The 13857-nt window shown below is 41.9% G+C and overlaps 1 protein-coding gene across 2 annotated transcripts in view; it reads right to left on the minus strand.

Moving 5' to 3' along the window:
* LOC146812908 (uncharacterized) overlaps window positions 1-13857 on the minus strand; it is a 472180-nt gene that overhangs the window by 147317 nt on the left and 311006 nt on the right. For both annotated transcript variants that reach the window (XM_085614639.1, XM_085614638.1), the window contains exon 5: window positions 10328-10378. In XM_085614639.1, coding sequence (XP_085470765.1) covers window positions 10328-10378 — 51 coding nt within the window. The remainder of the gene's footprint in view (window positions 1-10327; window positions 10379-13857) is intronic.

A 13857-nucleotide genomic window follows, 5' to 3' on the forward strand; every position in this document is an offset into this window, starting at 1 on the left:
GTTTTGGGTTCTACTGATCAGTTTCTGGTTGATACAGTAGCTACTCATAGCGCCTTGTCTAAACAATTGGTTCCAAGGGCTCCCCTGTCTGGCTTAACCATTACATCGATAAGTTTCGATGGAACCCCTTCTCTTAGCCCACTGTCACAACCACTTGCATTCCATGTGGATAAATTTACTGCTCCATGTCCATTTTTGCTTTCCCCGAATACACCAGACAATATTGTGGGTCTTGATATGCTCATGTATTTCAGGGCTACGATACGATGTTCTCCAGAAGGTGTACGTGTTATCTTGAATGACAACCATCCTGTGAAGGAGAGAGCTTGTCTTGTTAAAGAGGATATTGCATTAGCTTTACTCCCTAGTAATTTGTGGGCTACTTCAGACACTGATGTAGGGCAAATGGTTATTCCACCAGTACATATTAGTGTCAAGCAGGGCGCTGTGCTGCCACGCTTGCCCCAATACAAAATTTCACAGGAAGGTGAAGAAGCACTCATACGTATTGTCCATGATCTCATTGAAGTGGGGGTTGTTGAGGAAGTTCCTTACACTGTTGTAACAGTCCGATTCTTCCTATTCTGAAAAAAGATACTGACACTAGGATTTACCGATTCATTATTGATTTGCGAGAAGTTAACAAGATTGTAGTACCACAATACCCCGTGGTTTCTGACATAACGACACTTCTTACTTTGGTTCCTCCAACAGCAACTACATTCTCTGTAATAGACTTGAAGAATGCTTTCTTTTCGATCCCTATTCATCCTGATAGCCAAAATTTGTTCGGTTTCACTTTGAATAATCGATCGTATAGATTTTGTAGAGTTCCTCAAGGCTATACTGAGAGTCCTAGTATTTACAGTCAAGCATTAAAAAGACAACTTGATTCTTTCTTTTTGCCTGAAGGTGTGGCTCTCATACAATATATCGATGACATCTTGTTGGCAGTCGATACCCCTGAACAGTGTGAAAAATGTACTTTGTCCTAGCTTTCTTTTCTTGCTTCCCATCATCACAAAGTGTCATGAAAGAAATTGCAATATTGTGGACTGAAGGTAACCTACTTAGGTCACCTTCTGTCTAAGGAGGGCCGTGCCCTCACACCAGATCGCATTCAAGCTATTTTAGACACACCAGTGCCCCGTACTCAGAAAGATGTCCGTGCATTCATTGGTCTTACTTCTTTTTGTAGGCAATGGATATTAGGGTTTTCACACATTGTTAAACCCTTGCTAGCACTTTTGACTAAAGATACTCCAATGCCCCTCCCATGGACAGATGAATGTGAGACTGCTTTCCGACAGTTACGACAAGCTCTTTGTTCAGCACCAGTGTTAGGTACTCCAGATTATACGAAGCCTTTTACACTCTATGTACATGAGAAAGATGGATGCGCATTGTCAGTTTTAGTGCAGACACACGGTGACAAACAGCGTCCCTGTGCATATTTTTCAGCAGTACTTGATTGTGTTGCTCGTGCGTTACCTGGATGCTTCAGTTCAGTTGCAGCAACAGCTGTGTCAATACATCAGAGTGAAGGGATAGTTTTGTCACATAAGCTGTTGGTGCTAGTACCCCATGCGGTTGATGCCCTTTTAAATCAGACGAAGACGCAGCATTTAACTAGTGCTCGTCTGACAGGATACGAATTGACATTGTTGGCCCCTCACATTACACAAAAGAGATGTGCGATACTAAACCCAGCCACTTTGTTGCCATACCCGGTGACTCAGTCTCAGTCACAGGAGTCTCATGATTGTATATTCCTTACTGAGGAACAAAGGGTTGTGTCGATTTGCAAGACACGCCCCTTACAAGTGTTGATGGTGAACTATGGGTTGATGGGTCCTGTTTGAAGTTACCAGATGGTACAACGTCAGCTGCACATGCAATTACACCACTTCAGATGGTAGTTGAGATAGCTCGTATTCCACAGACGTCAGCTCAGGCAGCTGAGCTAATAGCTTTAACACGAGCGTGTGAACTTAGTACTGACTTATCTGTGAACATTTATACAGATAGCCGCTATGCTTTTGGAGTGGCTCATGATTTTGGGCTACTCTGGAAGGAGAGGGGCTTCCTTACATCCCACGGGATGCAAATAATGCATGGAGAATTAGTACATAATCTCTTGACTGCTTTAACATACCCGAAGAGAATAGCAATTGTTAAATGTAGCGCACATGAGAAAGTAACTGATAAGATAGGACAAGGCAATGCTTTTGCAGACCAAACAGCCTGTGAAACTGCCATGCAGCGAAGCACCACGTCTATGTACATAGTGAAGTCACAGGCTGAACTCTGGCATGATACCAGACAGGAAGTGCTAGATATGCAGAGATCTGCTTCTGCAGAAGAAATTGAGCAATGGTCTAAGGAGGGAACATTGGAGGATGAGGGCTGTTGGAGGAATAAAGAGATGAGCAAGTGGAGATTGCCTACAGCCTAAACGAAATTGCTCACACAAGTTTGGGAGCATCCAGAAATTGCCGGCACAGCTAAAAAGATGGCGCAGTTTAGTCTGATTTGTCTTCAGCATAATCCTGGTAAAGGGACACGAACTCCTACAGGAGGGTTTGCTACGCCAACCGCACCTTTTGAAGTTTTGCAAATGGATTACATCCAGCTTGAACGCTGTAACAACTTAAAGTATGTTTTGGTAGTGGTATGTGCCTTCAGTAAATGGATAGAGGCATACCCTACGAAGGACAATACAGCTCTCACTACAGCAAAGGTACTTTTGAAGGAATTCTTCCCTAGATTTGGTGTGTGTAAACTTTTATGGAGTGATAATGGACCCCATTTTATTGGGCAAGTTGTCGAATATGTCCTGAAGGGACTAGGAATTAAGCAAACATTTCACGCTGCTTTCCATCCACAATCAGCAGGGCTAGTGGAAAGGTATAATGCCACCATTAAACTAAAACTAGCAAAAATACTGGCTTCCACATCCTTGAGTTGACCAGACGCATTACCTTTGGCACTGTTGTCCATTAGATCAGTGCCACATTCGCGATCTGGTCTTACACCATATGAGGTGGTGTTTGGAAGGCCTATGAACATTTGGGGAATTCCTAAACCACGTCCCATACATGATGTACCATGTGTGTTGATGAGTGACTACCTATCACAATTGACTGACAGTTTGATTTCTATTCATCAACAGGTTCGAGAAGCCCTTCCTGATAGGTGTGCAGGTGAAGGCCATGGACTTCGACCTGGAGACCAGGTGATGATTCGATCATTCCAGAGGTCGAGCAGCTTGGAACCGAGGTGGCGCAGCCCGGAGCAGGTGCTCCTTTCAACGAGAACTGCGGTCTGAGTGACGAACAGGAGGAACTGGGTGCACTCCACCCACTGCAAGAAAGTGCTGTCTACCTTGGTGGATCCCGCTGCCTTGATTGACCATCGGGACATCCTGGATACAGAGATAGGCCAAGCCATATTACCTGACGAACCTGAGGAAGTCTTCCCGGACCACACGATTCCTGGAGTATCCCGATACCAACTGAGACCGCGGAAAGAGCCTGCATCATCGAAATAGACTGGTTGATCAACTGCCCAGGGTTAGTGAAACGGAATTCCGATGTGGCAAGGGGGGGTCAGTCCTGTATAGTATAACGACACCCGTCTTGACCCTCGGTGAAGAAACCAACGGCTGCCCAGGGATAAGAGCTCCAACGATTGTTTCCAATGACAAGCTGATCATGTCCACAATGAGATCAACTGTTGCTAAGAGAAAGATTATTTGTGCTATAGGGTTTGTTGTTGCTATGGTGGCTGTAGCAGTAATAACCTGGTTAGTTGAGAAAGTGGCTCCTGCTCGAGAGCTTTTGATCGCCACTACTCCAGTGTCAGTTGAACACCACTACTTTACGCTTCCCTACCATGAGCGGAAGCATCGACAATCTTATTTAAATAATACTTTTATCCAGATGTTGCATCATACTCATAATGCCACAAATACTACCAACTGTTGGGTGTGTGGGATGATACCTGCACATCAAAAGAAAGGAGGAACACCTTTTATTCCTCTTCCCTTTTCTCATAATGGTTCTTGTCAAGCTTGGTATGCGCTTTTGTTTGCATCTGGAAGACGTACAGTAGGCCGGCTTCTTTTTCACCTTAATAAAGTATGCTACCAAGATAAAGATAGTTATCCTCAAGCCAAAGGGTCCAAATGGGAATGGGAAGAGTATCAACCGGACAATATTTCAACACCATATGTCTTCACAAATATGAGAACTTTTACCAGTAATGAACAATTTGTGATTTCTGTTACTAGAGCTAAAGCAGATCTATGTGTAAGCAGTATTGGAAGAATTCCAGTGGGGAAAAGCGAATGTACTGTAATTCTGACGATTGAAGGTGTAAACAACAGTAGTTTTATAGCCTCACATAATACCTACTTTATCTGTGGTAGCTACGGATATTATCAACTACCTGCTGGGTGGTCAGGTGTGTGTTATGTGTCCTTTCTATTGCCCCCTGTGTTTCTGGCACCTGCATCATACCACCGGGACCTTAAATTATTCAACGATATCGCTAGAAATAGATATAAAAGGACAATAAGTGCTGACGAAGTAGACCAAACTGATACCACTCTGCTACAATATGTCGATTTTAATTTAGGTTTGTTCTTCTTTGTGGGTGCTGCATTAAACAGTAGGAAAATAAGACGATTGACTAGAGTTGTGGAAGCTGTTACCAATCAGACAGCAATGGCACTTGGGAACATTACGGAGGAGCTGCAAATTGCAAGGATTGTAGCTCTCCAGAACCGAATGGTTCTAGATGTGGTTCTGGCTGATCGAGGTGGTGCATGTTGCATCATTGGTAGCAACTGTTGCGTATTCATACCGGATCACTCACCTTCAGTATATGACGCAATATCAAAACTGCATAAAATTGCTGCAGAAATTCATCCAGAGACTGGTACTTGGACTTTTGCTGGATGGTTTTGGACTCTTCTTTCTGCTTGGGGCTGGAAGCTCCTGTCTATCCTGTGTGTAATGATTACGATCATTTTACATGCTGTTTATGTATCCAATGTGGTCCAATGCTTTGCTCCATTTGCATCTCTGTCTGTATACCTGTCAAAAGGAATGTTGCAGAAGCAAAGGCCCAACAAAAGTTGAATAAAGAGGTGTCCGAAATAATGCTAATAGATGTACGGGATGCATATTTAGATTACCCCAGAGGAACGAATGTCTTCAGCTAATGCTAAAAGGGTCGTCTGTTGTAAATTGGCAGCGATTGGATTAGCATTAGCGGAATCTATCTTGTATTTAGAGGCTATCTTGTCCATTTTGTGGAATCCATTTTGTATTTCTGGCTGCCATTTGGTTTGCCATGTGCTGCCACGTGCTCACCATGTGCTTTGTCCTCCCTCAGCGTTGACTGCTCTTGTAATCTGCCTAGAAACGAACTATATTTAGCATCTTCCACCTTTGCACATGCCCAGTGAGTTTTCAGCTGTCCTTGCAGCGGTTAGTAGTATGTAACTGCCAGGATGTGTTTACTAGCATTGGCAAACTGTTAACTCCTCCTACTTGTCGACTGTGCATTTCTATATGACCTTATATGTACATAAAACCTTCTCCTGTACTTGTACCGCCCTCTTTTAAGCCCCTGTGTGGGTATAAAAGAACCATACTCCTTCTGTTTAATGTGCTACTTCATTCAATACCGAAGGGTGCTGTGTGAATGTATTTCCACCTCATGAGGTTTATTAAACTTTGTATTTTCTATTCCAGTTTCTGTGCCAACTTCTTCCTATTGATCTGAGGACTCTGTGCAGAGAAGGGCAAACCCCTTGCACTGGTAGGCGTAGCTGAGGTCACCTTCTACAAGAGGGAACCCCTAAGGCCAGGTGGAAAAAAGTACCTTAATCCTTGTTGCATTAATGAAGGTGCAGGGTACAGCTGAGCAATGCAATGGTGTTCCCAGTGCAGTTTTATTTTATTTTATTTTATTGATTTTGTGTTTTCTATAGGCCGAACATGACCCTGCGTAGGGTATCAGAGTGCTTTACAGCTGCATTTCAGCGAAACAGAACCTTATACGTTACAAGTCATTAGATGCTTACCAAGTTTAGAACAAAACATTAGTCATCAAAGGATAATATATACACATATAGTCATCAGTCAACATTTGAATTACCATGAGTAGTTTAAAGTAATAGGCTACATTTTGAACATATATACAAGCCCATATAAGGTTAGTGAGCAGCTAGCGGGAGCATGGAATAGTCATGAGAGGTTTGTAGACAATGACAAAGGTTCTGCTCTATGCACTTATGGGAGAAATGTCCTCATATAAAATGCTTTTGCTTCCTTTTTGAATGCCGTGATGGATGGAATTCTTCTAATGTTAGGGGGAATAGCGTTCCAGATTCTCGGTGCTGCCCCGCAGAATGCTCGGTCATAAGTTCTTTTCTTACAAAAACGAGCCGGTTTCAATAGTAGGTCTGCATGGCTCCTGGAGAATCGGCACCCTCCTGATAGCGTGAGTTTTTGTGTGAGGTAAACTGGAGTTTTGTGGTGTAATGCTTTGTGCGTGATGGGTGGATGCTTCGATTCTTTCCATGAAATGTCGAAAATGAGTCCGTTCTGAGGGAGATGTACCAGTTCTGAGATGCAGGGGTTCTGAAGGTGATGTGTTGTTTTTCTCCATGCAGTAGAGGTGATGCATCGATCTTCTTCACACAATGGCGGCGATGCGGTGGTTCTGAAGCGGCGGTTCTAAAGGTGATACTCTGATTCCAAGTGCAATGCATCAAAACTTCTCTCGCATCAGCGGTGATGCGTTGATTCTGCTCTCAATGCATAGGTCCCACTGGAGCAAAAACTTTAGGCCACTTGTGCAGGGCAGAGTCCAAATGCTGTCGCAGGCTGGATTAATGTCTTTTATACCCATGAGACTTCTGATCAGGAGGCCAGTAAGTTAGCCCTTGTACTCACTGTGGGTTCAAGTGATGCAGGTTCAGTCCTTCTCACCCAGATAAGAGAGAGCAATAGGCAGCTGGGCAACACATGGGTAGAAGTCCAGCGAACAGCAGTCCAACAGAGTGGTAGTCCTTTAGCAACACAGCAGTTGTTCTCCCTGGCAAAGTGGTCACAGGTCCAGAAGTGTACTCAAGTCATTTTGTCAGAGTTCCAGTACTTATACCCAGTGGTGCCTTTGAATGGGGGAGACTTCAAAGAGAGTTTTTTTAAATGCACAGAGGTCCTCCCCTCCTAGACCCACTACAGGGGGGTATGCAGTCCTATGTGTGGGGACATGGCACATCCTATTCAGGTGTAAGTGTAGTGCTGGGCCCAGATCCTCCCTCCCATCTCCCAGGATTTCACATCAAGTCACACCTAAGTTCCCATTGTGTGTGGCTGTCCAGGGGGGAATAAACAAAGCTCAGCTGTTACCCTCCCCAGACGTGTCAGAAACTGGCAGGAGGCACCAAATGGACAAAGTGGGAAAATGTCAACTTTATAAAAATGACATTTTCAGACTAACAATTTAAAATCCAACTCTATCATAAGTAATAATCTTAAATTGTGAGTCCAGAGACACCGCATTCGAAAAGTGCAATTAGAAATTATACTTAAAAAAGCCCACTATTTAAAGAATAATATATCTAAAAGTAAAATTATGTGCATGCACGGAAGAAAAAAGATGCAGTATGGGAATTTTGTATGGTCTGTGGGTGGCCAAAAATTGGAATTTGTAAAATGTTTTCCTGGGAAAAGTAGTGTGTGGCAATCTAAGTGATAAAGCCCATATAGAAAGTAACATCTGTAAAGCTACCACGCAGGGAAAAAGTTTGGGCTCCATTTATAAATCTACTGGAAAAAGACATTTCTCATTCTTATTAGAGGTTTTCCGTGCAAAAATACCTGCTTCTCTGTTATATGGTATTGAACTGCTTGACATAAAGAAATGGGGCTTTTTAAATACAACAGAAGGACACATTTTAAGGAGCCTAGCCTCAGTCAACTCTGCTTGCCCAGTGGCTGCCCTAAGGTTAGAATTTGGTATAAGAAGCAGTTGGGTATATGGTCTTGCGGGGATAGTGCGATGGGTTGCAAGCCTGGTAAAGGGTGATCCTGGCACATTAAGATTTTTAATCCAGAAAGAAATATTAGAAAATCTGAAGGAACAGTCATTAGTTTTTGGATTGCGGTTGATTTGCTTCAATTAGATGAGTCTATGCTTTTCTCCCTCTCGCCATATCAATTAAGGGCCATTTTGAAAACAGGCCACCAGGGAATTAAGTTTTACTAGGGATAGGGACGCTCGCACCCAAAAGAGGGGTATCCATCCATCTATAGATTCCTGTAAGATAAATATAGCACAGGCTTATATTTCCTGGAACCTGCCCCATGGAGTGCGCCGCTTCTGCCTATTATTGAGACAGGGTATGCTTCCTTTAAATAATGTGTTGTCTAAATGGTATGGTTCCTCTCCGATCTGTAATCTGTGTAATAACTCCATTCAGGATGTTAATCATGTGTTATTTATTTGTCCCGCTTTACTACTGCATCGATGTAAATGGATGAGACCTATCTGCCTACAATTATCTATCCTCTCAGCGTCGGCATTAATGGATTCTATTTATGAGCCACCAAATGAAATGTTTTGATATAGGATTTTTAACTTTTTTAAGTGTTTTATAAATTTGTAATAAATTATATGTGGGAAGTAACTATTAACTTTGGTTTTAACTTGATGTTTTAGTGTTTTGGGCATAAAGGATATTTTAATTATCTCCTAATATATAAGAAACTTGTTGCACAAAACTTTTATATGTAGTTGGTTATCTAATTTATGTGGATCTCTTTGGAGTTCCAAGAGCATAAATAAATAAAACTTGAAACTTGAGTGGATACAGTACACAGGACTGAAACTGACTAATGAGATTTAATAAGGGCTATTTGGTGATAAAGAACTTGTTGTATAGGAGTATCAATGATCTTGACACTGTCAATACTGAGATTGGTATGGAGAGTGACTGATAAGATATTGGTCATCAATATGTCAAGAAAGGAGATGAACAGAGTGAATGGTTTGGTCAGTGACAACAAATTGGTTAGTGCAAGCATGTTTTAAAGTGATGTATTTGGAAAAGATGAGGTCCATTTGCTCTTCATGGAGACAAAGATTGTCATAATTAAAGTGATGGAGATAGTAGTTCAGTATGTGAAAATTCAATGGAAGAGAAAAGAGCCTGCTGTTGGGCTGAAAGAATACCACCTGAGGAGGGCTTCTAGGTGTGAATTGTGCTACAAAAAGAAGTAAAAGTTTTGCTTCTTTAAAGTTTATTCTAAAACGAAGACACTGATCTTGTTAATAAACAAATACTGGGAGCACAGGTTGCAGCATTCGTCCAATAGGTGAGAGATCAGGAGGTCCAGGGAACAAAAACCAGAAAAATCGGATATCACAGGGATGAAGAAAGGGGCTCTTTGGCTTAACAGGGGCAAAGCAGGCATACTCCTAAATGTAATCGGGGGAGGTGGGGGGGATGGGGTTCTAACCAAAATAGATATCGTTATTTGTGTGGGTAGGTGGTGGAGATATTGAAATACATATGTATTACTTTACTTGTTGATTAACATTGTATTCTCTTCTATGCCTAAAAACGGGGGGTGGTTGTAATTGTGAACTCTGTGTTGCCTGAATTAGAGTAGACTATTAGCAAATTATTCTAATGATGTTCCTTCTCTATGCCGTCATACAGCCCTCTTCTGATAAGTAGCAGAAACAGAGGGGGGCGAAGATTCATGCTCCCGTGGTATTCAGCAAGTCTGTGGAAACTAGGTGAACACTATAAAGCTAGTCTTGCAGTTTTCTACTATCCACCACTTACCTTAAGTCCTTAGAGACCACAGAGAGACTTTCAAAATAGGGGAAGATTATACATCACCATGAATGTACATCTAATAGTGCAATTTGCTTTGCTGGTTAGTCAAAAAGATTGTCATGCTTTCCAGGACAAGGTGTTGACTTCACAGTGCAGTACAGTTAGTCATGTATGGGTAGCTAAGTGAGAAATGGGTAACAGAGGAGAGCAGTTTTATAGCAGCAACACTTGCATTGATTCCCTATGATCTGTGAAGACCCAGTGAGAGAGGGTGAAGTAGATTATGCACAAATGCACTGCCAGGATAGAACACATCAGCTCCCTGTTCTGACAGTTGCATTTGTAGATCAAGCCGTCAATTCACCAACTACACTATTTATCAGAAAAAATAACATGTGTATGAAAACAGACCAGGGTCTTAGATTAAGGACTACATTATGGATTTGACAACAATGCACTTACCAAAGCAGTACCTACAGCAACAAGAATATCAGGATAACATCCAGTACTTTGCTAAAAGACAATGTAAAATAAATTGTTACAAGAAATACCAAAAATGTCGACTTCATTTGCATAAGACACTCTTTCAGCTTTCAAAAACTAAAGTGTTATTGTTTTAGCTACATACCTCTTACCTCTAACTGAAAGGGGACATGCAGCATTGTATGATCAATAATTGGCATGCAGATAATATAACAACAAGCTTTGGCAAAGCCAATAGGCCCCGCCTTTGGGACCTATTCGCTTTGCCAGTGGTTTTAGCAAAGCTGTAGAGAATCCCTGATACTGTGCAGCATGGCTAAGGCAGAATTTAAAAAACAGGCTGTGATGCTGCAGCTCAAGTTATTATACAGGCAAGCAGAAAACGTGGGTGTGCCTACAAAATGACAGTAGCCTTGTTTTTTTCCCCTTAACCTATCCAAGTTGGATTGCTAAAAAACAAACAAAATATGTGATAGCGTTTTTTGCTTTTAAAGTGGGTGGGGAAAATGTACATAGGGTGCAGTTGAGGGGCAGCAACACAGAACCATGGGTGAGTGGCAAAGCAAAGTAAACTGGTGAGAGAGAGAGCAACCTTGAAAGCAGGGGGTAAAGGATCATGACACATGAGTAATGTGGAGAGAACCACATAAGGGTGAGCACATCACAGAGGGGATGAAGGGGACAAACACATTGGAGAGTAAGACTAACATGAAGCATGTACGAGAAAGTTAAATATACTTAAGCACTCAATGCATTCTCATTGGGTTGCTCATTGCAAAAGCAGCTCCCTGAAGGTGAGCAGTAGAAGGGCACAAGCAAATTGACAGTGATTCAGGGGATGCATTTCTGGCAGCAGTGTTGCTGCTGGCGTGGGATTACATACCCCAGCAGCCCTCAGATAGAAGGAGGGTTGCCAGCTAACTTTCATACTTTAAAGCACTCTGGGACACCCGTGGCATGGGACGCGTTTCTGGGCGCATTGTTGTTGCTGTGGTGGGACTACATCCCCCAGCAGCCCACACAGAGGAGGAAGGGCACCATCTAACTTTTGCGCTCGAAAGCTCACTGTGACACCAGCCACGCAGGAAACGTCTGTGCCTGACAGAGCTCGGAAGATGCTGGGCTGGGCCACCCCTCTTGGCTACGGCATCCAGTTTTGTCTGCTGTCCCCCTAAAACTTCAAAATTAGCAAAATGAAGATGAATGTGCACTGTGCTAGCATCCCAGGTAAAGCATCAAACTGTATTACTACTTATTTAACTAATTTTATGAGTGTGATTGTAAGAGAAATTATTAGTACTGAAGAGCACATAGCTACAGTGCAAAACTCAATGGAATTTGTTTTAGAAACTCCTTCAATAAATTCTATTCTATATCTACCTTGTTGTGACTGAAAAGGTACCAACAAACCCAGGTGGTTGAAAACACGGCTAGTAGCTGTCTCGCAGTGACACAGAATTCCACATAGGAATGGACCAGTCAGTTGATGTGCTATGGTTGATGAGTCAGACCAGGGTGGAGAGCTGGCCGAGGGCAAGGGTCCCTCTTTACAGCACAAATGTTTGATGGGGGAGATAAGTTTAGGAGTTCTGAGACAACCGTCTTCGCAAATACGGCAACGACTGTTCAGCCCCCTTCTCCTAATCAAGTTAAATTTAATCTATCACCAGAGGCAACAGCATTTGTAAATATTTTGAGGAATTTCCGCCCCTTGAGACCTCTCAAACAGAATCGTTGGAGAGTTTCATATATCAATTGGTTTGGACCAAGGACAGGTCTCACAAGTCAGCTTTTCAATGATCTAAATTTGATCTGTGGGGTATACCGGGTAGGTAGGACCCCAAAGGCCGATATGGGTGATTGTGTTGTAATCTCCTAATGGGGTCAGGTATGTTCTTCACTGTCTCAGAGGGGCATACCTGGTAAATACAAGGATTAGTGCCTTACCTCGGGCTTCTTATATAAAACTCCTGAGATAAGTGATTTTGCTAACAATCAAATGATTGATCTGAGGCAGAAACAATTTAACTCCATATCAATTGTCTCTATTATGAATCGATTTGCTGGTCCGGAGTAATTGGATACAAATGATTAATTGACTCAGTGATCAACAATCTTACCATAGTTTGCTTGCTTTGAGCCTTAGGAATGAAGACATGGAAAGGTTCATATGATCGTATTAGCCCCAATTAGGACACATCAAGTCCTATAGAATCACAAAAAGTTATCTGCCAGAACACTGCTACTTGTGATCTAAGCAATTTGAATCAGTTACCTTCCAGCATCACTGAACCAATTCCTATAGCAACGCACAAGGTTATCTGTCAGATGACTGCTACTTGTCGTTTAAGCAATTTGAATAAGTTAGCTTCCAGCACCACTGAACCAATTTATAACCATGATAAAAAGTTGAGACCTTTATTTTAGGAATCTAGCTGGTTTTAGGGACAAAATCCAGAACCATGATTGGATTCCCTTCATTAAGGATTTTGGAATCCTGTGTTTCCAGGAAACATGGGCCACTGATGGTTACCATAATAATGGATATACCACTTTTATACACCAGCAGTTGCCTCCCTGTCAGGGAGATCAAAGAATGATCTCATAACTTATATTACCACTCTGCTTTACTTAGTATAATGAAGTTTTGACTCTAGAGGGAGCTGTTGCGACTGATAGTATTGTAAAAGAATTGGAAACACCTTGATCTGTGAAAGGTAGAAAAATTCTGGTGGCTTGGGAGGGGGTATTTAAACACCCACCTCTGTCCCTGCCCTGCCAGGGAAATATGTGACTATGTACATCTTCAGGGTCTATCTTAAGTTGGTCATGATGTGTATGACGAGCAACTAAAAAGTACATTTTTTAAATTTTGATTTGGTTTTGCTAATGAGATCTCATCAGGCTCCTTTTGAGTGCACTTTTATGAGTGGAGACTGTAGTTTGACAATTTATTTTTTCATAGTCACCTGTGCTTTTAGTTTTTTAATTATGATTTTTAGGAAACATCTAAATGGTCTTAGTGATCACTATGCACAAGGTATAGATATTACTTGTCTGGATAACAAGGCAAAGACTAGTAGTGTAGTTTGCACCAATGATATTGCGGTGGCTACATGAAATGGTATAAGGATTACATGGAGCAATGCCATCCCTTAGGATTTTCATTCAAATTTAGCACTGGAAAATCGTGCTCAGGTGAATATATGCCTTGATGATAATGCTGTGAATGGGGATATTAAGAATGCTTTTATAGCAAATGCAAGGTTTGTTAAAGCCAGTCTAATGCGCAACCCAGTAAGATCGATTAGGAACCATAACGGATGGTTCGACTTCAAATGTACGAAAGCTCTAAAACAAGAAAAGGAGGCAGTAAAAATATTACCTAGAGTAAGTAATGAAGGAGTATCATGTAGGTGGTCATATAAGACTGCATTGGCAAACAGAAAGTAATAAATTAAATCTGAGACCTGAACAGCATTAATTAACGCCAGCAGATGTAACAATAG

This window comes from Triturus cristatus, chromosome 7 (genome assembly GCF_964204655.1).
Source record: "Triturus cristatus chromosome 7, aTriCri1.1, whole genome shotgun sequence".
Taxonomy (NCBI): Eukaryota; Metazoa; Chordata; class Amphibia; order Caudata; family Salamandridae; genus Triturus; species Triturus cristatus.